Source organism: Phoenix dactylifera, chromosome 4 (assembly GCF_009389715.1).
Source record: "Phoenix dactylifera cultivar Barhee BC4 chromosome 4, palm_55x_up_171113_PBpolish2nd_filt_p, whole genome shotgun sequence".
NCBI lineage: Eukaryota > Viridiplantae > Streptophyta > Magnoliopsida > Arecales > Arecaceae > Phoenix > Phoenix dactylifera.
Window position 1 is genome coordinate 32,911,729 of NC_052395.1, and position 26,209 is coordinate 32,937,937.

Consider the following 26,209-nt stretch of genomic DNA (forward strand, 5'->3'; position numbering starts at 1 on the left):
CAACTTTTTTGCTTGTAATCCACTGGCAGCTATTTCCATGTGGTTATGTATGTAGAAAATCTAAATCCTTTTCATTTTTACTAACCTGTAGGACTAAATCCAAGTATCAATCTAGACTTCCTATGACCCTGTTGATCCATTTGCATTGTTGGCATTCTTTGGGGTCATTTCCTTGACTCTGCTTCTTCCCACTTAGCTTCTATTGGCTGTCAAGCTATCGATTCTAACTCTGATTTGTGGCTGCTCTTTCAGCTTCCTGTCTGTACTGAGTTCCTGCTGCTACGAACATCTCCATGTTGTTTTCAAAGAACCACAAGATCAGAAGCAAATAATTTGAACCCATCTTGCCTAGCATCCACTCTCAATTCATCATGAAAGACTCCACTCACTGGTTCCTGTAATTCATAGTGACTTACAGATATTTGAAAGGCTCTGGACCACCAATTGCATGCACTAATATTTGAAGGAATACTAGATATAGAAAAGCTTGGACCAATCACCAATGCATGCTGCTCCTAGATATACCCTTGTGGAGGCTCCACCTTACTAAGTACATGGCCAATTTGATGTACCCGCTAAATGCTGTCATACCAAATGCTGGATCTGACATTGGACTTCAAATATGTTCATAATTATTCCAGGTAAGGTGTAAACTATTTATTCAACCATTAAATATGTTAGATAAATTTAAGACCCACAAGGTTCCTCAAGGGACAAGGACCAGCCCTTTATAGCTTAAAATTAAAATAACAAAATAACAGAAAAATGGTGAAAACAGTTTGTTGTGCAATAACCTCTGCACCAAGTTCAGAGTCTCTCACCAGAGCCCAGAGCACCTGCATCAATTAGCGTCCCCAGTGCCAACTGCTGAACATGGCATCACAACAACAATAGATTAGGTTGTATGCAACAGAAATGGACATTCTTCCAAATTTTATAAATTGTATTGACATGTTCAGGTGATGTTTTGCTCCTAAATGCAGTTTGATGGTGGATGGAATATAGGTTTATTTGCCTGAACTGTGATTGGAATCAGGCACATGGACACAGTATGATCATTAACTAGTAAAAGAGAAACTAGCAGATCAAAGCTTATTGGTGTTGATTCATATGCATGAGTCCGGTGAAATGTGCGCTGGTGCAACATCTATTCTTTCTGCCATGGGGGATATTGCAGATCGAACTCACCAGTTCTTTTTCCATTCACTCTTCATCACTATCAAAGATAACTGCCTTCCTACGATTTGCTGTTTTTTTTCTTGGCGGAGAATCTCCATCTATCTCCTTGTGCTTCAGACTGTTGCCTCCAGTTCCCTTTATCTTTTCCCTTGGCTCCTGTAGCAGGTCAAAGGTGGACAGTAAAGCATCAAATATAGGCAATGGTTCATGAGACCACTTAGTTGGAAGTTCATGCATATCCTGGCCAATTTTCATTAGCACCTCGCAATTTTTATAAGACCAACCCATTGGTATACCGCTAACCCGCATGAGCCATGCATGGCAAACGTTTGAAAATTTTGAATAGGAATGGGATCGCAGTTAAAGATTGTCATCTGTAATCTTTTAGTTAAGCAAAAGCATTTAATATTTTGGTAATTTACTAAACAACTGTCAGATATAAACTCATTTATGAATTAAGTTCTGATCAAAAAGTAAAAAATAAAATTGAAAACTGGAGCATCAACAAGTGTTACTGGTCAACATCCATCTGTTAAATGCATATCCAATTTCTAACCAACTTAAGTAAAACTAGAGTATGGCATGTGAATGCACAGTACTGTGGATATGTGAAGCATCGAGTTTCATAGATGCTTCACCAAGCAGTCCGGTTATATAGTAGAAGAGACATTGGTCAAAAAGTAAATTACAATAGTTAACGAACACTTTCTTGCTACTAATCTTGTTAAAGTGCTGCCTATTTTCAAGACAATATTTTTATACCCTAGCTAATAACTTTAGATATTATCAAAAGCATGGTATGTCATACCGTACCAAAACAAACGGTACGGAGTGTACCGTATTGTACTGGTTTGGTACCGGTATGGGATGTACCAAATACCGGTACATGGTATGAAGGGCGTATCGACACTCGGTATGCCGAACCGGCTCTGTAATGTACTATACCAACATAGTGATAGGGTGGCATCGGTATGGGGCTCGGTACCGAGATGGCATACCTTGATCAAAAGTAAATTCTAACAGTTAACAAACACTTTCTTGCTGCTAATCTTGTTAATTTTGCTGCCTAGTGTCAAGGCAAGCTTTCTATCTGTTTTCTTACAACTTTCATCCATATTATCATAGGTGTGTGATGGCAACACGGTATGATTAACAACTTTTATCCTGAAAGTTATGGAATGATCTAGAATTGATTAAGTTTGAACTCTGAATCTTGACCTATAACTAATATTTCTTGATCAGAAAATATGAGAAAAATGAAACATTGTAGATGTATTGCATGCACAGTATGGGCGTTCACAACTTAACACCCATAACAATAAGAACTTCAAACCGAACAACAAATTTATTACCCAGGTATTCCACATAGAATAGATAGGGCTTACTGAAAGAGATACGATGACTAATAATTCATATTATTTGTTCACAAACTTAAATGCTTTACCAAGAACATAAACCTGCTTTATTCCACAAATATAATTACTTAATTCAGTCACACTTTTTCTTAAAAGGCTTCTTTGAATCCTTGATCATGACTTCTATCCAAGATTTCTTAAGCTACCTGCTCTTTTCAGCACATTTGGCTCAAACTGAGCCATCTTAGCGAAGCAATTTGTAGCCATGAAAATACATGGCAAACCATCAATTGCTGCTCCATCACTTTATGCTCTCCTGGTGCAATTTTAAACATCACTCAATTTAATCCAATTTCTAACTGTGACCTTCCTAACTATATAATAAATCCTTTCCCATGCTGTGGATCTAGCAGTATTTCTTTTAGTCCAATTAAGTTGCACTCACTGACAAGCATCCATGTTCATGATTTGCACATGTTAGGTAGTTTAATAAATAGGCACAAAGTTCTCATACTTAGGAAAAATTAACATATAAAGAAATCAAGTTTAGGGAGAACATATGTATAACCTTATCTTCATCTTCTTCAGATACAAAATTTGCACCAGAAGCTTCTTTGTCTGCCTCATTCTCCTTGTATTCACCTTCATGTTCTGGCTCATTTGCTGGATATTTCTCAATATTGTGGCCTTTGCTTTCATATTCAGATTCCTCTCCCTCACTCTCTGGATGTTCCTCTACTGGGCGCCTTGCTGGACGAGCAGTGGGCAAGGATGACTTGCGAGTGAGATTTTTCCGTATATTTGGCTGCGAATTCATATAAAAAAGCATTCATGCTTTAGGAAGTAGAAAAAAGAACTGGCAAATTAGATGTGTATGGAAACAAGAAAAGCAGATGCAAACTAACCCTCTTTTTTGCATTAATTATGCATCTCTCAACCTGTGCTTCTCCTTTCGTATTTTCCTCAAAACAACTACGAGCTGAAGCTGACTTGCAAGAACTGTAATAGTCTTCAGGCTCATCATCCTGAAGTCAAGAAAGATAAGAGTCAGGTAAATAAAATGTCATGACATTACCATCTGCAAAAATCTCATTCACCAAAATGTCATGTGCATCCTTTGCATTTAAATGGCAAGAGGAAAAGAGCATTGGTTGGCAATTCTGAACATCACTGGACATAAGGACCTAATAAAGTACAAAAAATTACTAAACAAAGACCATGAAATATGTAATGAGCTCAGATAACCAGAAAAAGTGAAAAGGGAATCTGATAATCACATAGGCATCTCAAATTTACCAGCTCTGTGACAATGACGGAACAACACTTTGTTGAGAAAGAGGTTACTAGCATATGCACACTGTTCACAACAAAAAGACAAGCAGAAATGATGGAAGAAACAGAAACCTGGTGCATCCGAGAATGAAGATTAAAAGAGTGATAACAAGATAAGAAATAAACAATAAAATAAGCATGCCAACAATAATTCAATTCATTGCAAACAGCATATTTTTTTGTCTAAAGTTGAGATCCTTATTATTACATGGACATTATAAGTACTAGTATATGTGTTTTATATGATTAGTGGAAGAAAAAAAAAATATAAAAAGTTTATGATGTAATTCACAAATCAGATATGCAAAAGCATTTTTTCTCAATTTTCTGAAAGTATCCCTGGTGACATGCAATGTATGAGTTTATTGAAAATGTTAAAATAGTTTCATGCTGTTTTATTCAACTTTGTGATTTAGTGACTAATATAACACCGAAAATATAATTAAGTATAATGGAAATTAAACCTCATCTAGTGCCGCCTCCAACAACCCAGGAGAGAGCAGCCGTCCTCTGCTCACAGTTTGTCGATATTTGTGATTCACTTTTTCATGTTTCTTCTGAAGTACATTGGTTCTAATTGTTTGTCCTTCAACCTGCAAGAGACTTTTTTTCTTCAGTATAAAGATGTAGCACATCTAAAAAAGTGAACATTCATCAAATAACCTTATATTTTAAGTGGTGAAATATTTATTCATGTAGATTTCCTCATATTTGGATGTATGCTCAAAATTTAACAGGCAAAAGGTCCAATGCATGGAATAGTTTTGAACAAGTTGGAGACCAATCAGCTTAACTCTACCATGCAATGCAAGTTCCATACTTCCATGTATTCTAATAGAAGCTAACTGACCTAGATCAAAGAAGATAAATTTGTCAAAAAGGAATAAACAAAGAATTGTAGATATCTGGTTAAGCAGTAGTGTTTAAGAATGTTGTGTTTATTGAGAATTTGAGATTAATGTAACTACCTTCCATGTCAAAACCTGAGAAAGCCAAAAATATTACATGAGCACAATTCTTGCTCCTTTTATTTAATTTTTTTTGGGCGTGGAAGGTTGTTCTTTAATCATTTGAAAACGGTTCACGAAAATATGAACGTTCAGAATACGTCTGCTGTAAGATTATGTAGGATCACCAAGCATAAGCAACCATAGAGCCTTGATAAGTTCAGGAATTCTTAATGAAAAACATGTTTTCTAGAAATTACTAGTTAATTCAGAGGTTCAAATTAAAGAATTGAAAAGTTGACGGAAAGAAACCAGGGTAAGGTGTCAGAAAAGATAATGGCCATCAGAGTGAAAAACATTAGCTACCTACAGAGAACAGCACCTATTTAATCTTCGAGAGGAAAACTAAGATAAGTGAAGAAAATAATCAAAAATAACCCAGAATTTTTAGGATGTCTAGGACCAAATGCTGCATACAAAGGCCTCCTTAGAAAACAATCCAGCAAGGCAATGTATTTGCAAGCTTGAAATCTCCAAATCAGGAAAAAAAAAGTTTGATGTATGCGATGCATGTTAGGCCAAATTTGTTGCTAAATTCTTCAAAGCGACAATTTCACTCCCTAGCCAGGCAATTCCAGAATATAAATTTAGTATACTACCAGTATTCTAACAAAATTGCTGGGTTACCAAACAGCAATAGTCAATGGATAATCAGGAGGATGCAAAATGCAATTAGGAGCTGGTAGCAATCAATATCCATCAGGAGTGTTAGTGCAAGGTAGCTGTTAAGGGAAAAGTGAGAGGCATGGAAGCAATTTGGCCAGGCAAATGATATCAAACTTCTTCATGCCTTCAGAAAAAGATACAAACCATAGATCAAACTCTAGTCGTGAATAGTGATAATGAATATCTCGACATACTAGATGAAACACGAAAAGGAGAGGAGAAGTCATGACCCTAATCAGAAAATAATCTCAAACTTCACCAAGATGAACATGAAGTGTTATCACTTATCAGTACATTGGCTGGAAATATCTTCTTGTAATGAATAGAGACACTAAATACCAGTTATTCTGTTCGTATCATTCTACTTGGTAAAGGTTTTATGCTAGCAGTACTGTAGCACAGAATAAAGTAGCTATACCAACATTAAAATCCCCATGTTCTTAAATCTGGAGACCCAAAACAGAACCTAAGAACCCAAGGACATGGGACTGCCATAAGTGGATAGAGGGATCCAGGAGAATGTGAACTATACTCTCCAAGGCATGCAACCATTGTAAGACACCTAAAAGACTTCTGAATTATGTTTGAACATGTAGGACCTACTGTTGACCTCTAAACAAGGTAAAGTACATCCAACATGGCCACTCCCTGTCTTTTACTCTCTACATTTTATTTTCTCCTGTATTTCTTTTCCAGTTACAAAATTGAAAATCAGATTCAACAGGATACATCTCCATCAATTAACCTAGCTTCTACAAGTTTCAAACAGAACCCAGGGGTTTCAACATTAACCGTATATCACTATGTCCAGGGGAATGCAGAAACTTTACATCTAGAGCATATAGTATTTAAAGACTAAACCTTTCCGGTTTAAGCACTAACAGAAGCAATCTACTAGTCTATAAAAATAATTTGAATTGTGCTAGTGTGAAATTGATGAAAAAGGTCTTGAATTTGACCTGATTATTCAGTGTCAGACAGGTTCAGTTGCAAATACTGGATAGGCGAAGCAACTTCTTAAGTAATGGATGGAGCACACTTTGGTACCATAACTATAGGTATCAACCCGTTCACACGGGTTTGCCAGGTTGGCAATAAAAGCACACGCTATATTGTAAAAATGTGGTTCCTCAAATGACAGGACTCGGATTTGAATGGACTATATGCCATGTTGGGCTATATCGAGCATAAAATTATGGGACGCAAGCATCTCTTACCCTTTCCTTCTCTTCTTTTTCTCTTTCTGTATAAATGTCAGAATTACAACTTTTCACTTTGTAGACCTTTTTATGACGTGATTCAACAATAGCACTGAGTAAACGGTGAGACTTTGATGACAAAGAAGATGGCATAAATCTCATCTTGCGGGGCAGCCTTCCTTGAGATTGTAAGATTCCCTGCATTAAAAGTCACAACAAAGCAATTTAAATTTACCAAACATACTTTCACCATGGGAAGCAAATAACTTCAATTATCAGAGGATGGATCCAGAATTATAGTTATCAATCTATCATCTATATGTGAAGAAGTAAATTGCTTGAGGCTTGGAGCATAATTATTTCACAAAATATAAGACATGAAAATAACCTTGCCGTGCCGAAGAAACAAGTGGGTTTGATCATGGTCTGAGTCATGCACAGATATATTCAGCACCTCATTCCCAATTAATAACTGTATACTTCCATCTTCCCACCGTACAAAACGTGCATTGCTTTCATACTCCAAGAAAGAAATGCATAACATGTTAGCCACATATATATCAACAAAGGATTCAGTTGAATACTTGAACTAAAGATTAAAATCATAAAATTATAGCATCTGTATAAATAACCCCTGTCGAGACCACTTAGAAGAAACATATCTAAATGAGACTGTATCCAACTGAGGCACAATATTAAAATGACATTTAGCACAGTATACTACAATATGACAAGAAGAGGAGAAAGAATGTACACTCAGGATCAAACAGCTTCAACCAAAGGTAGGCAGCTTGCCCAAGATCTAACTGCCACAAGCCAAACTGTGAAAAGCAAGCTCGGGATGTCATATGTGCATGGCATGCAATGTTTATGCAACCCAAAAGTTAAGTATGCATGCTGGAGCCATGCTGGCCTACCATTGGCAATTTATGTGCCATGCCGTGCCAACCTTTTCCCCTCATTAGCACACATGGATATCACAGCATGCCAAGAACTCGAATGCAGTTGTCCCATGTGCTTGTACAGCTCTGTTATGGAATGAGTTAAGCAGTACAAACCAGCATGGATGGTAGCTAAATTTATGTGCACCTTAAAATTATCTCAAGTTGTAAAGAATATGAAATGGATGGAAAATTTGAATTATTTTTTTCCCATAGAGAAGCATACAACATGAATCTTACTAACAGAGAAAATCGAATAATCGAACCAGGAAACTGAACATGTAACACCTTGGGCTTAACCAGAAAAGGTTAGGGAATGAACCAAATTTGGAGAAGTGTAGATAGACATGGTTAACAAGTTTGGATAAAAGAATCTGATGATAAGTTATAAAAAACAAAAAAGAACAAAAATAGCCACTAGAAAGTTCAGAATGAGGCGGAGTTTACAAATAAAGTGGGATGCATGGCTACAAGATTACCCGAATCTCTGCCAGGGGCTTCAACCCACACAAACATTCCACCACAATCTGGTCCTTCACAAGCATTATAATTAAGTATTTTACAATAAGCTAATAAGAAAAAAACTCTTTGAAGAAGGTGTCCAGCCAGTGCATGGCAGAAAATAGATGATCCGTTGGTTCTTTCTCCATATAAGCTAAGACACCATATGATATCTAGATACCATTTCTTTCATCTCATCTACATGTAAGCAGGACTTTTTTCCTGTACCAACTACTAACCTCAACTTTAGGCAGAACAACCTTCTTTCAAATATCCTGGGTGCATTTGCCCCTCTAGAGGCAAACAAAGCCTTACAACAGAATGATGAGATATAATTCCATTAAAAGACCATTTATAGATCGTACTATCATTCTTCTGCAGATCCATCATGAAGTTTGACAATGTACCTTGCAGATCCACAAGTTTCCCCCCTTTTTATTATAAAGCAACTCAGTTCCACCAGTTCAAAAATGAAAAATCTCCTCATCCATTTGATGTCATTTGAAAGATAGAACCAAATCCCTGGAACCCTTTTCATACTGAACAAAGTCATCAACCTCAGACACTTTCATTATCAGTGGAAAAATTAAAAAAAAAGGAAATTGCAGAAGCAATACATTCACACTGGATCCACACTGCATTCATACTTACACACCTTAAAGTTCATCCACCACAGGATCTAAAAAATGCTTCTTAAGTTCCATGCAGAAATGACCCATGTAAGGCCCACCAAAGGTCTCCAATCTCCAGTGAGACTCTGACTAGCACACACTTGAACTTTCCTATTGTCTGACAATCCAATAATGTTAAGTTTGATAAAATATACCCTTTATGGGATGCCAATTGACACAATCTTAATATTACCCTTCTCTGAATGGATAACAAAATGCAAGTGGCATCTGCTAATCAAATAGTGAAGATATGTTAACATGCTATCCTGCAAAGGGAAATGAAAAGAACAAACAGAAAAAAGATAAACCTCCAAAACGATTATCAACTGACTTGTTCAAGGCTGTCTTGTTTTGATGTAATTGTTCACTACCTGTAAGAAAAAAAAGAGTTCCCCTAGAGACACCCATAAATGCACCTTTTCCAAGTTACTGAAACTCATTCCCCAGATTACACAATCAAGTAACTTTTGAACGGTCAAATCAGATTCCATGTTCTTGCAGCCAATTGGCATATAGAGATATGAAACCAAATGCACTGATAAAAATCAAGATATGCATAACAAAAGAAAATATAACACATTAAAAAATAACTGTGATTAAATATATGAAAGGTATAATTATTGTGATTCAGTAGGCCTTCACTTACAGAGGTAGTGCCATCGGGTTTCTGGACAGCTCTCCAGCGTACAATATTATCCTCTAGGTGTATACGTTTCTTAGCCCCAGATTTATCAGTCACAAATGCGTCCCCTTCTACATATGTTTTAGGATCAAAAGGTTTTGGATCAATGCCCATGATATTAGTTACTTTGATCATGTTCATCTGCAAGAAAAGAATATTTCTTAGAGGTAAGAACTTATCAGTCAATGTTAGAAGATCTGAGAAGGATCATCGAGCTCATAGAGCAGATTGAGCTACAGGTTCTGCAACAAAGCAGTCTTTCAGATAAAATAAAGAAGCAGATGTGCCTTTATGTTTTCCAGAATGACAAAATAGTAATTTCCAGTTATACGAAATGACTGTATGTAGTAGAGGCAAAGTCATGAATGTCGTCCACTATTTTGAATGCATTAGAAATATAAGGCTGAACAGATAACACTTCGCAGAAAATGTGTTGAATAAAGAAATGAGCTTACAATAAAATGGATGATGAATGTCCAATAATTTACGCCTCTGTGCAAGATAACTCATGAGTCAGAAAAAGTTGCATGGTACTAATACAGACATGCTTCTTGAGATTTGTCAAGACCACTTAGAACAGGAATAGACAAAAAGTTAAAAAAGGCATTAAGCGTAAACCCAATACATATCCATGTTTAAATTGGGCAAACAAGTCTACTGCAGATTACTTAGTAATGATCCCTTAAGTTACAGTTCAGATGTTGGATAACATAGAAAAAGATGCATAGAAAAGTGTATTCTGTCATTGAGAGGAAACCAGAAGATAAAGTCTCACCCTGTCAGGCTGTCCTGGTGGGCGATGCAGCGGAATTTCCAATTCCAATGGTGGACCGACAGCTTTTCCTGGTTTTTTTCCAAGATTCTCATATCCTGACTTGTTCTGCACTTCATCATCCGGTACTATCTCCTCTAGTCCCGATCCTTTGGCATAGCTACCTTCCTCCTCCATAAGTGATCTCTATGAGAAGAGAATACCAAAATATTTTTACTAGGAAAAAAAATTAAGCCAGCAAAAGCAAATAAATTTTCATGCAGAGCAAATCATGAATAATGTGTTAAATGCCAGAGGGGAAAAAGGGATATGAAAGAAATTGATCTTCATAAGCACTTACTGAATTCCTAGGAAATCTTATGTAAGCTTTTTCTCGGTAAGTTAATTGCAGAGAGCAGTTAAACACACCTCATAGTCCTTCAACGGACTTACTTTAACAGATAAGTAGCTATCTCCACTTATTGATTCCATAAGAAGTAGTAATAATATCCTAGTTCTTTTATTTGCCTATATAAATAAAATATCAGTCCCCATAGAGTTTGAGTTCATGTGCGTACTCATTGTTTTCTACATTCACAATCCTTCTTAATAGAGATGTTCTCAAGTCATTTCCTGCAGATTCCATCCAGGTATCCTTTTTGGTGCCCCTACCACTTCCTCCAGGCTGCAGGTATACTAGTTTCGTACTCTACATCTTCTAGTTCTATTGCCTGTGTTCATAATGTTATAATCTTTTTTTAAGCTAACAACTGAATCATCATACATCTTTCACTCCACAGCCACAAATACAAGCCAGAAAATTTGGTATGCCATGAACCTGCATCCAGCAATCTAATCTATGTGTTGATATCAAAATTTATGCATGGCTGCATAGGTTAAAAAGAACTCCTATAAACGATAACCTATTTTAATTTTGCAAATATAAATAAAGAGCATGATGTCCAGTGTAACTAAGATAACAGCATTCCTTTTCAGATAAAACACAACAAGAACTCTATGTCCCAGTCTCACATGTGAATCTTGCCCAATTTCATTTTGAGCGCCATACTCAGCAGGTTCTTCTTCATCAGAATCCCTAAAAACATCACGAACAACTTTTTGGTCCTTTTTCTCATCTTTTGACCTGGTGCAAAGTAAGAGAGGACACGCTTTTTTAGTTTTAAAGATAAAGCTTCAATAAGAAGTCAACAAAATATATAATTAAAGAAGATAAAACCTTCAAGCAAATGTATGAAAAAGGATTTCAGCTGATATCATCCTAGCAACACAGTCTTAACCAAAGCAAAGAAAACAATCCATAACCATCCCAAGTCCAAATTACAGAAAGACAGAACCAGGGGGTGCGGGGTAGTAGTCAAGCCTCAGAGGTTGGAGACGAACACTGAAAACAGGACCCTAGAACACCCCAACACAAATTGCAACTTCTTTTACCTCCACCAGCTTATAGGGCACCTTGATGGGATTTGGCAGTAGGACTTTGCCCAAAAAGTGTGAGTGTAAGAACAGGTTGGTCTATGAACTTGTAGACAATTCAATTTTCACTATTTTGCCCTTGCTGATGAGTGCAACAGTAAACTTTTAACTCCAGAGTCCAATTAAATCAGACTTGTGCTTGTGTTAATAGATTTTCTAAGCAATCATCTAGCTATTTTCTTTCTTTTAATCACAATTTACATATAATCATGGACACATAAAGATACAAATATGTTGTGCCAGGAAAAATGCACGATGAATAGAAATTTACCCTGGCTTCATAGCTTGATCAACATCTGCATATTTACTATTATGATCAGCATCATGATTATTCTCAGATCCCTCTGGTTCACTTGCAACTACTACTTGTCTTCTGCTTCTAACTACTCTTTGCTCATACCCTTTCCCTTCACTTTCAGTATCTTTTCCCTTATTCTCCACCCTTTGATGGCTAATTTCTCGTTCTGGGGACTTTTGAATCCTTCCCCCTTCATTCTTTCCCTGGTCAACATCCAAATCATGTGGTTCAGATTCAGTTTCCACAGCAACTTTTCCTTGCCCCTCAACTTCACCTTCCCTATCACCCTGAGAAAAAAACAAGAACAAGAATTAGATCAGAATATGTGTTTAATATATAAAATAAAATTAAAAAAAGCTTTGCTCTCATAAGTCATAGATTACAGTACTAAATGCTCCAACATTAAAAAGATTATAAAATTCATAATAGATGTAATGGTAGAATAACCAGTTCAACACTGATGAAATCATAATTACCTAAATAAGAAAACCAGGTCCAAATGCAAATCAGTACAGTGGGTAGCATAAAGTATATAATTGCATTTCAGCTCAAATGCAATCCAGACTCATTTGGCATTCAAGAAAATCCTCTTGAAGGATCATTTGCATTCCTTTAGAGCTTGTTTTTTAAACTTTTCATCATGTAGTTTCTTAAAGTTAATATATTGTACAAAATTAATAAATGTCTTGAAGTTGTGAATATGCGTACATATATATTTTTATGATAAGAGATGATTGACCAGCATCAAAGTGTCTTAATCTATTTAGGATGAAAGCATTCTAATGGCGAATAGTTTGGTGACTTTGGTCAATGTTGTTACGATTGGGATTGTGTCATAAATCATAGAAGCAGTCCATTCAAATTGGATCGTAAATCGTACGATTCTTTATGATTTCTTTTAAACATAAGAAATAGGGTTGAAACAACATGAAAGGTAAGAAGCATAATTAAATTGTGATTTCAACAAATAATAAGTATGAAACCATCATATAAGTACATAAGAAATTCAATTTCTAACAACCATAATTTTATACCTATCAGGTCATAGAAACAATCTCTATTTTAATTAATTAATATAGTTTTAATTTCACCATATAAGTCCAATAGAAAATCGTCACTCACATGAGTTATTTGCCCAATAAAATGTATATTAACATAGGCTTATTGAACACAATTCTCCTTTGAAGTACAAAGATATTTTAGCAGGAATCAAATTATTAGAAACGATATAAGAGATAACTCCTAGTCTTAGCTACTAAACAACTAAATCTATTTCTTTTACTCTTAATAATCGAAATTTTAAAGGAGATTGATTTGATGTTTTGGAAGTTTATTAATGATGAATTGGTCATTGTAAAAGCAAAAAAAAAACATTAATTGATCTTAAAAGATAAAAACATGATCTAAGTTTGGATCTTATATCCAAAGGATCATACTAAGAATTGTCGAACTGTGCCGAATCAGCTGGTTCGGATTATACTGAACCGGACTGATCGGTTATCGGCATGATTCAAGGACTTTTTCTGAAATGGTGGATTCTGGCTATTGGACTAATTAGAAATAGGCATGGGCCAATTTAAGAGCTATTGGGACCCGAAGGGATTTGAGCTCAAGTTATAGATCCACGAAAAAGGAGCCCGGCTCGAGCTCGACCCGGTTCGAGCTCGATCCAGTTTTGCCCACTCCTAACCCTCATCCTAACTTATTATACCCCTAAAGTGCCCCCTCTACCAATCTCTCTCCCTATGCCCCCTCATGCTTCAAAACCCTCGTCTCCACTCTCTCCCCCCTCTTGCCTCCTCATTTTCTTATCTCCCTCTCCCCCCCCACCCTCCATCCCTCGCTCCCTCCCTCCCTCTCCAATATGGTACGCCGTACTGGTCCAAACCGGACAGTACAGGGCGTATCATACTGTATTGTACCGGTAAATGGTATGGGTGGTGTACCGACACTCGGTACGCTAAAAAAATTTCATATTATACCATACCGACACTGTACTAGTGTAGCACCGGTACGGAGTCCGGTATCGAGATGGCGAACCTTGCTCTCTAATCCCCCTCATTCTCTTTCGCAAATCCGATATCCTCTCTCTCTCTCCATTTCCATTTGATCCTTCTTATTGCCACCCCGATCCTCCTGATTCAAGCCCTAATAGCTAGTTTTGGCAGAATTTTAGGATTTCTAGGGTACTTGGGGCTAGATGATGGCCCCAATCCTCTCGATTCAAGACCCGATCCTCCCTGGACAAAGATCGCGACACCGATGATGACAGCAATGAGCCCTCTCTCTCTCCCTCCCTCTCTCCCTCTTCTTCTTCCTCTTCCTTCTCTCCCTCTCCCTCCCTTTCTTTCTTCATCTTTGGCCCTCTCCCTCCTCGTGGTTCAGGTACACCACGGTTTCGTATGTATGGACCAATACTATACCATACCGATCGCTGACCAGAATGCTTGTCGGTACCCATTCTGCAATCCTTGGATCATACTATGCACAACCAGATCCTACGATCCCAATCTGGATCTTAAAATCTATATTGATTATAATCTAAGTATCCAATATGAATTTTGAGGGCCATATAAATCCTAAATGTATGATTTTTGTTACAGATCCAAGTTTCATAGGACCTAAATGCCGATATAGTCTTATTCTTGGTATCGACACTTGGTACAAAGGGCATACCAAGTATTGATTTGCCATAAAATGAGCTGTATGTCCGATATGATCTGGTACTGCAAACCATGCATGGATCACAAGATAATGATAAGTTGGCAATGATAGTTTTACTAATAAATCCTCAACAACAATTTCATCATAAAACTTCATGATCAACTATTTTCCATTTTAGTTGTAAATTTTAGCTTTTAACAACATTTAATTCATTTACATAAGTAGTTAGAGTCAATATCTATATTTGGTAAGGAAACTTGGTGTGCATTAATAAGATCTACTCCAACTGAATTATGACATTGCAAACATCTTGAAAATAGTTATAAGAAATAACTAAAAAAGAATCATACATTAATAGATTGGGTGAAGCAAATATGGGGCAGGGGTGGGAGGTAGACTTAGAGAGAGAGAGAGAGATAAAAAGAGAGAATTCATGCAAGATCTAGACAAGTGTGGCATAAAGAGAGGTCTACAAGAGATAAAAAAGAATTGATATGGCAAAGAAACATGCTTGAAGTAATGATCATGGGCATAAGATATGAAAGAGATGTTCAAGTCAAATTAAAGAGAACCATTAGCTATGAGAGTCAAGCCAACATGTTTAGCTAAATGGCACCCCTCTCAACTTGGGAGAGGTTTAGTTTTGAACTCTAGTGGTGCCGTGGTGGTGTCCCCACCATATTTCTTAATAAAAAAGGATAGATGACCAACCTTATCTTAGCTAGTCGCTACACCTCTCCACTTGGTACAGGTCCATTCAAGCCCTAATGGTGGTATCCACACCATGTTTCTTTGCACCAAAAGAAATTAACCGATAGGGCAAATGATAATTAAATAACTATTCAAAATGAGAAACAGTAGATTGAGAAAAGAAATTATTAAAGGAGCTATAAAAGTTGCACAAATAAGGACAAAGTGATGGAAAATCAATTTATATAGTAAGGGTATGCACTATGCACAATGAAGAACTGAGGGGGTTCTAGGTAAGGAGAATTTGTTTCAAAACTTGCAGAAAAAGGAGAAATTTTTTTAAAGTTATCTCAACAGAAGTTGTGAGGAAAGGCGTATAAAAGCTTGGGACAACATCAAAGGTGGTCCTAAATAGGAATAGTAGTGAATGAGGAGCATAAAGGCGAATCCCAATATTTTGGACAGGCCAGATGGTCCTGGTTATAGTTAGCTAAGAGGGGATGGGCTACGAGAATGGCGAAGGGATTTGCGAGCATACTGCCACTACTATCTACATCTAAGGATGCAAACTTATTTTGAGCCTCTCCAAGATCTAACCCTAACCCAAACCCAACCCACACAAATGATGGGATCATAATGGGTTTTAAATCCAAAGCCCAGTTACATGGGGTTTGGACTAAATCTTCCACTTTTGACCAACCCACTATCCAACCTGACCTGACATCCCCCAAATCAAACCCATATATATAAGTATCTAGATTAATTATTAAATATTTAAAATGTACATATATACCTAGATAATATATTTGTATTAATAAGTGGTGTTTCACCAAGATAGTCATATAAAAAATGGTGCAATTATCTTTCCACGATAGCTAGTTATAATGCATATGCATTACCTTTCGATGCTTAGATGGGAATTTTATACAATCTAACTAATTTTTGCTAGTAGTTAAAATATTATACAACTTTCGATGCTTACTAATCTACCTTTTGACACTGATTCCAATCTTCATCCAACCGCAATATATGGCATCAAATTTCGATGTAGATCAACCCAACTTAATCCTTTTTCCCTGTTGGACCTTATTTTAAACAAAAATACCAACCCATCAAATTTGAAAGTGAGTTGGGTTGGATCTAGATATCAAATTCAAATATATAAGGACTTGAATCTTTATAAAAAAAAATCTAACCCACTTGTAGCTCTAAATACTAATAACTAGTTGCAGTCAATTAAAAGGCTCCTAAATTTATCACAATTTATACAGGCATGAGTTTGGAAATGGAAAAAGAGACTATATCAAATTATATTTGGCATATTTGTACAAGTTCCCATTTCAAATACTAAAACCCCTCCTTGTGTTAATATTTCTCTAAGAATAGGCATGAGATAAGAAATAAGATAGAAATTAGATTATATCTTTTTGAAGGAAAATTGATATTGGTGGCCTTTATAGATACTAAACATGATATTGGTGGCAATGAAAAAATAATACTTTTCTAAATAAAGTTTAGTTCATAATGCATAGACTTAAGTAGTTAAATAACATGGCCCTTTTCAAAGGTCAAAATGTTATTTTTTGATAACATTTATACACATGCACACATAAAACTATGGAAAGTTTTGGTTGGGTGAAGTTCTCCATGCTTGCATCCTAAAACCCCCATATGCTTAGAATACACCACTTTATGTGCCAACTTATGTTCAAAATGCACTTAAATTGCCAGTGGGTTTGTGTATTTAAAAATCTCTTCAGTATATAAGCCATTTAGCTAGCCAAATAATGGTCAACTGCATAGCATAAATTCTTCAAAGCCATTGAAGAACCATAGGTGCAAAGCACAATCTTGATTTTATATTTGGTTGAATTTTTGTTATTGAACACCAAAATTGGAACACCATTAGGTTAGTATGAGAGATCTTGCAAAGCAATCATTGAAGATCCTGCTGCATTAATGACAAATTGTTTGGAACAACCATTAAGTTGTATATAAACTCAAATTATTTGTATAAATTACCGATAGTTCATTTCTTGTTCCATTAACACCTAAGCTCTAAGCATAGATAGTTTAGCAGATTATGTTTCATGCAACTATCATTCAATTGGTTATATTGTGCAACTAGATTGGAGCAAGGGTTGATCTTATCTAAATCCATAATTTTATTGCACATCCAATGGAGAAATTGTTATAAATGCATTTATATGTATTCATTGAATCCATGGTTTGTCGAACCGGTCCTTATCGGCCGGTTCGGCCCGGTACAGATCGGTCCGGTATGGAACCGGTATCTGGACAATGTGGATACCGGTTTCAGTTGTTTTCGGGCTAATACTGACCGATACACATGTGTACCGGTCTCGTACCAGTCCGTACCGGTGCGAAAGCCGTTTCGCACTGGTACCGATTTTTTTTTAACTACAGTGCGCACGCGCTATGGTGCAGAGCACATGGCCCTTCCCTCGGGGCAGATTGCCCCGTGCGGGCGCGGGGCCGCGCGCCCGCTCGCAGTTTCCCCTGCGCGTTTCCACGCACGGCGCAATTCCACGGCACGCGGGCACGATTCCCCGCGCTGGGAATTGCCCCGCGCAGGCGCGCTGCCCCGCATGGGTCATAAATGGCCTTTTTTTTACCCGCGTCTGTGCACGAACGAGAACCGAAAAAAAAGAAACCTGTTCATACCGGACCGGTTCTGGTACAAACCGATCTCGAACCGGTCCGGTAGGCGACTGGTACACCTACCGGTACCAGTTCAGCGTACCTTGATTAAATCCTTTGGTACCCAGTACACTAAAGGGAACTACTATATTCCATGTATCAATTGCTTCTCGTGTTTCTGTATACAAAAACAGCAACCAAACTAATCACAAAAAATTTGGTCATAGATATAGATTAGTAATAAAAACAAGTAGAAAATAATAATGATAATGATGATAAGGACCAAGGTTGGAGGAACCGGTACCGGGCACCATACCGGTTCTCTGGCAGCACGAGTCGGTACAGGCCTGGCACGGCCTGACAAAGGGCATGGTACCATATGAGAGAAGGAAAAAAGAGAGAGAGGGGGGAGGAGAGGGAGGGAGGCTAGCAGAGGGTGGCAGATGCCGGCGAAGGCCGCGGCCGGACCCTTGTTTTGTTCGAAATAGAAAAACTGGCCGCGGCCTCCGCCGGCCCTCCGCCAGTGTTTCGACCTCTTTCTCTCTCTCCCTCCTCTGCTCACTCTCTTTTTTCTTCTCCTCTGGCTCCAGCAATGAATTTCGTTTTCATTGTCGGAACCGTACTGGTGAGCCACTGGAATGACTCAGAACGGTCAGAACCGTCCGGTTCCAGACAGTTCTGCTGACCTTAATAAGGACAATAATCATGGTAATAATTATGATATTCGGTGTTAATTTCCACTATTGTTAAAATCTTTTCAATCGCAATTTGGATCTTACAATCTAGATCATCCAACCCGAGTAAGTTCTGAAATAAATGGCCCTAAATAGCATGGATCGCATCCTTGGATAAAGATCAATTAAAATCATAAGATCTAGATAGATACAATCCCTTAGTTCAAAAGAACTTGAACATGTTAACTACACATTAAATCATATGAAAGTCCTTTTATAATTTTCTTGACCTAGAATTACTTATCTATCATTAATAAGCTTGGAGCACTTAATCTTGCAAGGTGCTTAATCATGTTAAGATCAATTAAAATCATAAGATCTACATTTTTAAAAAGTAAATAAAATGAAATTTTAGAGTTCATGAAGTCAAAAGCAAGAGGCAGATCTTCTTAAATTTACAACAATTTGTTAAAACATGAAATCTTTTCCTTAAAAATCTACATAAAATGGAAATTGGATTGATAGTTAGAGTAGCACCATATCAATGTCTTGAACAACTACACATGCCATTTGTTTCATTCACTTGCTATATATGGACTTATGACGGTCGAAACCGAGGTTCAAAACACCGAGGATTGATAGCATATCAACTAAGGATGGGTATGGCATGTGCCATATCAAAGATTGTAAGGCAAGGATATAAATGGATAGGCATACATATGTCCCAAACACCCTTGGTACAGCAATTTTTGGCCTCCAAACTCTGATTTTGGATTTTGTTTAATCATATTTTCCTATCTAAGTGTATGTTATTTTAAGAAATAAGCTATGAATTTCAAGTTAATTGTGTTAGTCAAGGTTTTTTGTGTATAAAGACCTAAACATGCATAAATATCACATAACACTATATAACCTGTAACCTGGAATCCATTATTAAAAGATGTGTTAAAATTAGTCCTAAATTTATTACTTTTGATCTTGCATTTATGCTCTAGGGCATTAATCTGATGATCAAACAAAATTTAATCTCAATTTGATGGACTTTTCCCCTAATTTCTCCAATTAGTCACAAATTAGTGATCGGATTGTTGATGAAATTAAAAAAGCACACACATTGAAGAAAATTACCTAGTAAAAGTGTTTTTAAATTGGACAAATCCAAATAGAAAACACCTTTAGCAGCTTGTCCCCTGTTCCTCTTATTTCCACTTTCAAATAGTTGAAAACAAGGAAAAATCAACCTTTAACCTGCTTCCTAAGTGGCATCTAGGTATCACTTAGTTTGGGAGGTATTCGAGTTCATCTGGATAAATTGGCTACAATCCATTTCTGAACCCCTTGAACCACGCTTGGTTTGGGTGGCTTGGAACGGTTTGGATGGTTTTTGCTAGAAATGAGCCTCCCTATGCCAAACTGAGCCTTACCATACCATACGTATCGAGAACTTCTTGGTATAGTAAATATCGTGCCGAACCACTGGGTATTTCAAAACTTAGTGAAAGCTAGATTATACATTTATGGGATTGTGCATGGATTGATATTCTTTACTTATTTGCTTACGCAAATAATTATCAATTTTTGTATATTATATTCTTATAGTTATGGGAAAAACTAAATCTTATTATCCATGATCAAATCAATGACAAAATCCAATTGACCCCCTTATGACTTCACGTTGAAACAACATAGTTAATCCTCAAGATAACAAAAGGTAAAAAACCTAGAAATAGGTTTCTAAAAGCATTAAAGCAAACCCTAGGCTAATACAGAAATCTCACTAAAAAATTTACTCAGCAGCGTAAAAGCCTCACAGGGTCGGCGGAACCATCCCGAGCCGGGCTGTTTCGGCCTTTCCGAGCCGCCCTGGCAGCTGACTGGCACGGTTCCGGCAATGAAAACGAAATCCTTTGCCGGAGGGGGAGAAGAAGAAGGAACGAGAGAAAAAGAGAGAGCGAGCAGGGGAGCGAGGGAGAGGGAGAGGGAGAGGGAGAGGAGAGAGGAAGGTGGAGGCCGGCTGGCGGACACTAGCGAGCCGTGTGAAGGACGCTCGTCCGAGCTCCGCAGATCCATAGCCGGAAAACAAGACGGGTCTCCTGTTTCATTCGAAACAGGGGTCCGACGCTTTTTTTCTTTTGCGATTTTTAAATGAAGTCTCAAATCGAACGAAACAAGAGACCCGCCCTCTTTTTCGGCTACAGAGGTTTCCTCCGCCTCCCATATATCGTCAAAGATAAAGATAGTAAGATATCAATATACTATTTACTATTTTATATGAGCCTTTTTGATGAGCATATATCAAAATCAAGGACTTAAGATAGTAAGCCTTACTTTTACTATATTGGCTGACCATTCAAGGTCCATGGAACTAGGATGAAGACCCTTATCGATGGGTAGGCAGGACGGTCGTACCATTTCGGTCCATTTCTAACTATATTTTATTATCGAATTTTGAACAAAAGTCAGTATATGGTTTGTCGACTTCAATTGAAAATTCGAAAAAAAAAAAGTGGGGGGCTAGTTCATTCTTTTTCTAGGAGAGGGATAGGGAGGGGGAGAGGGAGAAAAGGAGAGAGGGAAGGAGGGAGGGAGAAAAAGAGAGGGAGGAGGGAGGAAGGGGAGGGCTGCCTCAGCAAACTATAACCCTAACCCAAAGTGCGTGCGAGGGAGGGAGGGTGGGGGAGGGAGAGGGAGGGACCTACTATCGGCAAGGGGGTAGACCAACGAGAGGGAGGGCATGGTGCTCATGAACAGGAACACTCTGTCATGCACTCTCTATTTTTTTGATCCTAGGAGGGTGCTCTCTCACAATCTCTCAATGCTTCTAAGATAGGGAGGGGAGCGAACTGATTATATAGCTCAAACCATGCCAGTACCCGACCGGTTCAATTCAGTACAACTCGAACCGACCGATTTGGCATTCCTTGTTGACATCTTAATACTTTGATTTTGTACATACTAAGTCTTGATTTTACCTTGTAGGTTAAGATCTTGACACCTAGATTCCTACATATCAACTAAGAGTAAGGTTCGCCGTCTCAGTACCGGACATTGTACTTATGCCATACTGATACAGTATCGATATGGCCGGTACTAGGATCAATTTGACGTACCGAGACTCGGTATGCCCTCCGTAGTGAGTTTCAGTTCGATACTGGTATGATACGGTACACCCAATACAAAACAATATGTATCAGTATGATAAACCTTGACTGAGACATTAATACCTCAATTCCTATATATTGGTTGAGTAATGCAATCGAGCTTTCGTTATGTGCACAAGAAGTGTTTTCTTGTCTTGGGGCAAATGGGAGTTGGTGTCACTTGTAAAATCTGCCGCCGTACACGAGGGTGGTTGATCATGAAACTGCCAAATTAGCATTTGTGTGTCTAATGAACTTTTCATATGTGCATAATGGAAACCTGAAGCATTTCCATATTGGCTGAGATATTAGATTTTTTGGATGTTTATAAAAATTTTTCCACGTTCCATCTCAGTAGAGATAAAACAAGATCTTGGTATATCAATTATTTACTAGGATAACTAATATCTCAACATTTAAAACCTTGTGTAGCTGCAAAGAAGTAACTACCATACCGACCGTACCAACGTACCGGTGGGCACCGGTATTGGTATCGTACCAAATCAAACCGGTACCGCGCGGGCGCCCCGCGTGGGCTCGCTGCCCTTCTCGGCATTAAATGGCCCACGTGGGCCACCCTGCATCGGCTCGCTGCCCCGATCGGAGAACCAAGCGCGGGCGCGGTTCTCTGTGCATGAAATCACGTGCGGGCGCGAGCTAGGTACGCGATTCCCCGCTTATGCCCGTGCGGGCGCTCCCTTTTTTTTCTTTTCTTTTTTTTTCCTTCTCTTCTTCCTTCTTTCCGGACGTTCTTTCCTTCCTTCTCCTTTCTTCCCCTCTCTCCTCCTCTCTTCTCCTCTCTTTCCCTCCTTCTCCCACAAGCAAGGAAAGAAAAGAAACCGCGAGCAAGGGGGGTGATCCTCGTCGGGGTGCTCGGAAGGGAGTTGGCCCGAGGCCTGGTGCAAACTGGTACTCTTCTTCTTCTTCTCCTCTTTCTCTTCTTCTTCCTCTTCTTTCTTCCTCTTATTTTCTTTTCTTCCTCTTCTTCTTCCCTACCGGTGTGAACCATTTTGAAAGATTGTACTGTACCAGTCCCGGGCGGTACCGGTACGATAAGGTTGCAAACCCTAAGTAACACCCTACGTGCAAAATTTGCTTGTAAGCTCTTCATAGCCACCACAAAGCACTACATGTTGTGATCAAGATTCCAAACAACCAATAACCAAACTATAACGTTCAAATACTACTCAAAGGATTCTATTTGTCTTGCTTGCTAGCTAAAAGCTTGAGTCCTCTATTTCAAAAATTGTATCTTTATAAAACCTTATAGTTTTTGCTCCTGGAAAAAAAATCATCTTGTACACCATCAAAACACACAATCTCAACAAGTAAACCCTAAATGAATAGCTAGGACCTAGCCCTGTAGAATTCTGGAGTTCCAAATGGACATAATGGCAGGACCAATAAAAAGCAGCAATTAGCCATTTCCTATGTGTCTTTTCATGTCCTTTTTCCTCATAAAATTTTTGCAGCTCTCCCAGTCGCTCTATCATCTGATCTTCATGAGCACAGTCTTCCAAACCAAAGCTCTAAGTTGCTTGATCATTTGCAAAGTTTCTTTAATTGGAGAAAAGTCAAATAACAAATGGCTTGAACAGCAGAATTGATTTTTCTTGTGAAAGGATCAAAAGTAAGTTGGTGTGATATTTTTTCTAAAATAGGTTTTATTCCTTAGCTTCATGGAATTAAGGCGATAATATAGATAGTAAGCACTGCTGCTGCTTTCCTGAATAGAATTGGAGGCATAAGCATAGGCCTCCTTGGCATCGATACCCATAAGCATAGGCCTCCTTGGCATTGATACCCATAAGCATAGACCTCCTTGGCATCGATATTGTTTTTGTGTTTTTGTTTCTCTGCAAGTAAGTGAAATACCATATGGAGACGGACGTTAAAATAGCATTTTTGCAAAACTTCTGCTATTCCTTTCTTTTATCCTCACTTTTTTTGAAAGCAATAAACCATCAGAAGCTCTAAAGATTTTACCAACAATTTCAAAAGACAAAATAGTTCCATCAGACATGTCACGTATTGTTCAGTCTTGTTCATTTTCCTTCTTGATAACAAAAACAGAAAGCGAAGGCAATAACAAACCGGCCCCAAATTTTTCGAATTTTCTGCTGTCCTGCATTATGTAATTCCTAAGAATGTAAACTTTCATTCAGAAAACAACGAAAATAATATTAATGTCTCACTCAAGATGCAAACAGAGGTTCAAGAGATCTTCGTACATTGACATCAATGATACAGCGAACACAGGCAGTAAGTCATCTTATAAATATTAACGGAAAAATTCACGTCACTACCTAAAACCCTAACTCGGGCACGAAAAAATTAGCTCTTTTGATGAACATATAAAAGATCGGATCATTCATTCACTTCAGATACCCGAAATCAAGCCCGAAACATTAAGAAATGTAAGAAAAACCAAAGAAAAGACCAAAATTATCAGAACGTTCGGATTTTTTCATGGATTGAGATAGATACCGAACGGTTGCCGGAGCGGTTGGCGGCGGCCTTGTGCTCGGAAGTGACGTCTTCTTCCTTCGCGTCCTCAGACTGATCGCCGAAGAGCTTCTGCATCATTTTACTCCTTGTCGACTCCTTCACGTCTGTCTCCCCGCCCATTCTCCTCCCTCTGGATCTCTCTCTCTCTTACTTACAGCTCTCTCTCGTCTCGCTTCGCTCTCGTCGAAGCTCAGGACAACGGAGCTCTCGGGTTTTTGTAGTACGGAGTGCGGCCACCTGCTGCTTTGCAAACACGTGGAGATGGTCTCCTCTGGCCTTGAAACGTAAGGCCGTGTCACTGCGCGCTTTTATAAGGTGGAGACTGGGAGCTTACCGGGTTGGAACTAGATCCGAGAATACACCATCGGTTACGGATTATTAAATTTGGACCATTATGGTTCAAGAACCAGATCCACTGTCTCAGCGACGGACAAGTCCGAAGCTACATGCACATACACAAATAAAAAGAAATAAAGAGGAAAGTGAGCAATGAGGATTTGGTTCAATTAATAATGTCCCCAATAAGAAACTAAATCTTAAATAGATTGTAGAAAGATATAGTGATATCCAACATATCAATAGGAGCAAATTAAAATTCAGTACAAATTTTTGTTTAGATTTTTTTTTGGAAAGACTTAGGCCTCTTCCTCTTTTTTTATATTTTCTTTTCACAAAAATATAACATGCGTATTGTAAGGAGCATAGAAGTTCAACCTCTTGAGTAGAGTTTCCACCACCACTCAATAAATTTCTATTAATAATAAAAGAAATTAATTTTTTTATAAATTATAAAAAAGCTATCAAAAATATATCATTATTTTTTTTGATCCAATCGGGAAAAATCTAGCAAATACAAAAGAAATTAAGAACTTGAACTTGAACCATTGTTAGGAGTTTAACGGTCTACTTGTCCATAAAAGTAGGTCATATATGGGAACAATAGATATGTAGAGCAGTGAAACGACCAATAATGGATTGTCGTCAAATGATTTACAAACATAAAATCCAACTTGAATGGATAAAATTAATGACAAAGACATCTAAATGTGTATCAGGCCTAAGTTTGATTTTTAGACCCGAGGCTAGCACAAGTTGATTGAATTACCTAGACCTAGGTTCATTCATTGGCAATCCCTATAGTAGTTCCTCGATTTTACTAAAAGTAAATCAATACAGTCACAGAAATTTGTGCAAGCAAAAAAAAGTAAAAGTAACAAGAGAAAACTTGTTGATTCGTTGATCTCTTTTGTTGAATCATTAAGATCGAAAATGATTTCATGTAATGTCTTCAAATGGATCACATGTAGTTACAATTATGAGAAGCATGTGATTAACCCTTCTATAATATATATGAGGCTACAACTTGCAATATATTTATTTTTACCCAATTGTGAGTAGGAATTAAACCTATCGACAATAATAAAGCAACAAAATTGAAGAATTGGAATTTATCTTGCTTGTAAGGTCCTTCACATATATAATTTATGATTAGATAGATTAGATATAGGAAGTGTATGAGCAAGTATGTGCATAAAGAGAGAGAAGGGGGGAGAGAGAGAGAGAGAGGAAGACAATGGAGACTAGAAGATCTAAAAGATAAAATTAAAAATCCATTTAAGAATAAAAAATTAGATTTTACTTAGGAGTGGCAACTTATCGTCCTATCAAGTACTCGACCCGATCTAACCCTAATGGTTTGGATTTTACCTAACCTATAGCGAAACCGAGGCAGGTACAGGTAATAGTAAATTTTGCTCTAAATCCGACCCGCATATATATAGCTATTTACTAATCCT

The 26,209-nt window shown here is 37.7% G+C and overlaps 1 protein-coding gene across 1 annotated transcript; it reads right to left on the bottom strand.

Moving 5' to 3' along the window:
* Nucleotides 1-621: 621 nt before the first annotated feature.
* LOC103720077 (protein LEO1 homolog) lies at nucleotides 622-24,491 on the bottom strand. The gene is made up of 12 exons (XM_039126290.1): nucleotides 24,393-24,491; nucleotides 12,050-12,363; nucleotides 11,317-11,428; nucleotides 10,309-10,491; nucleotides 9,498-9,674; nucleotides 7,127-7,258; nucleotides 6,757-6,936; nucleotides 4,331-4,459; nucleotides 3,440-3,559; nucleotides 3,103-3,339; nucleotides 1,189-1,335; nucleotides 622-867 (listed from the first exon to the last, which is right to left on the bottom strand). Exons 1-11 carry the CDS (start codon nucleotides 24,489-24,491, stop codon nucleotides 1,204-1,206), a joined length of 1,815 nt encoding a protein of 604 aa, XP_038982218.1. The 3' UTR covers nucleotides 622-867; nucleotides 1,189-1,203.
* Between the last annotated feature and the right edge of the window lie 1,718 nt (nucleotides 24,492-26,209).

Excerpts from the sequence above, each read along its gene's own strand:
- LOC103720077 (XM_039126290.1), bottom strand. The coding sequence starts at position 24,491 with ATGATGCAGAAGCTCTTCGGCGATCAGTCTGAGGACGCGAAGGAAGAA. Across the intron at positions 9,675-10,308 it reads CACCAGGACAGCCTGACAGG|ATGAACATGATCAAAGTAAC; the intron begins GTGAGACTTTAT and ends CTTTTCTTGCAG. Across the intron at positions 4,460-6,756 it reads AAAAAGAAGAGAAGGAAAGG|GTTGAAGGACAAACAATTAG; the intron begins GTAAGAGATGCT and ends AGTCTCTTGCAG.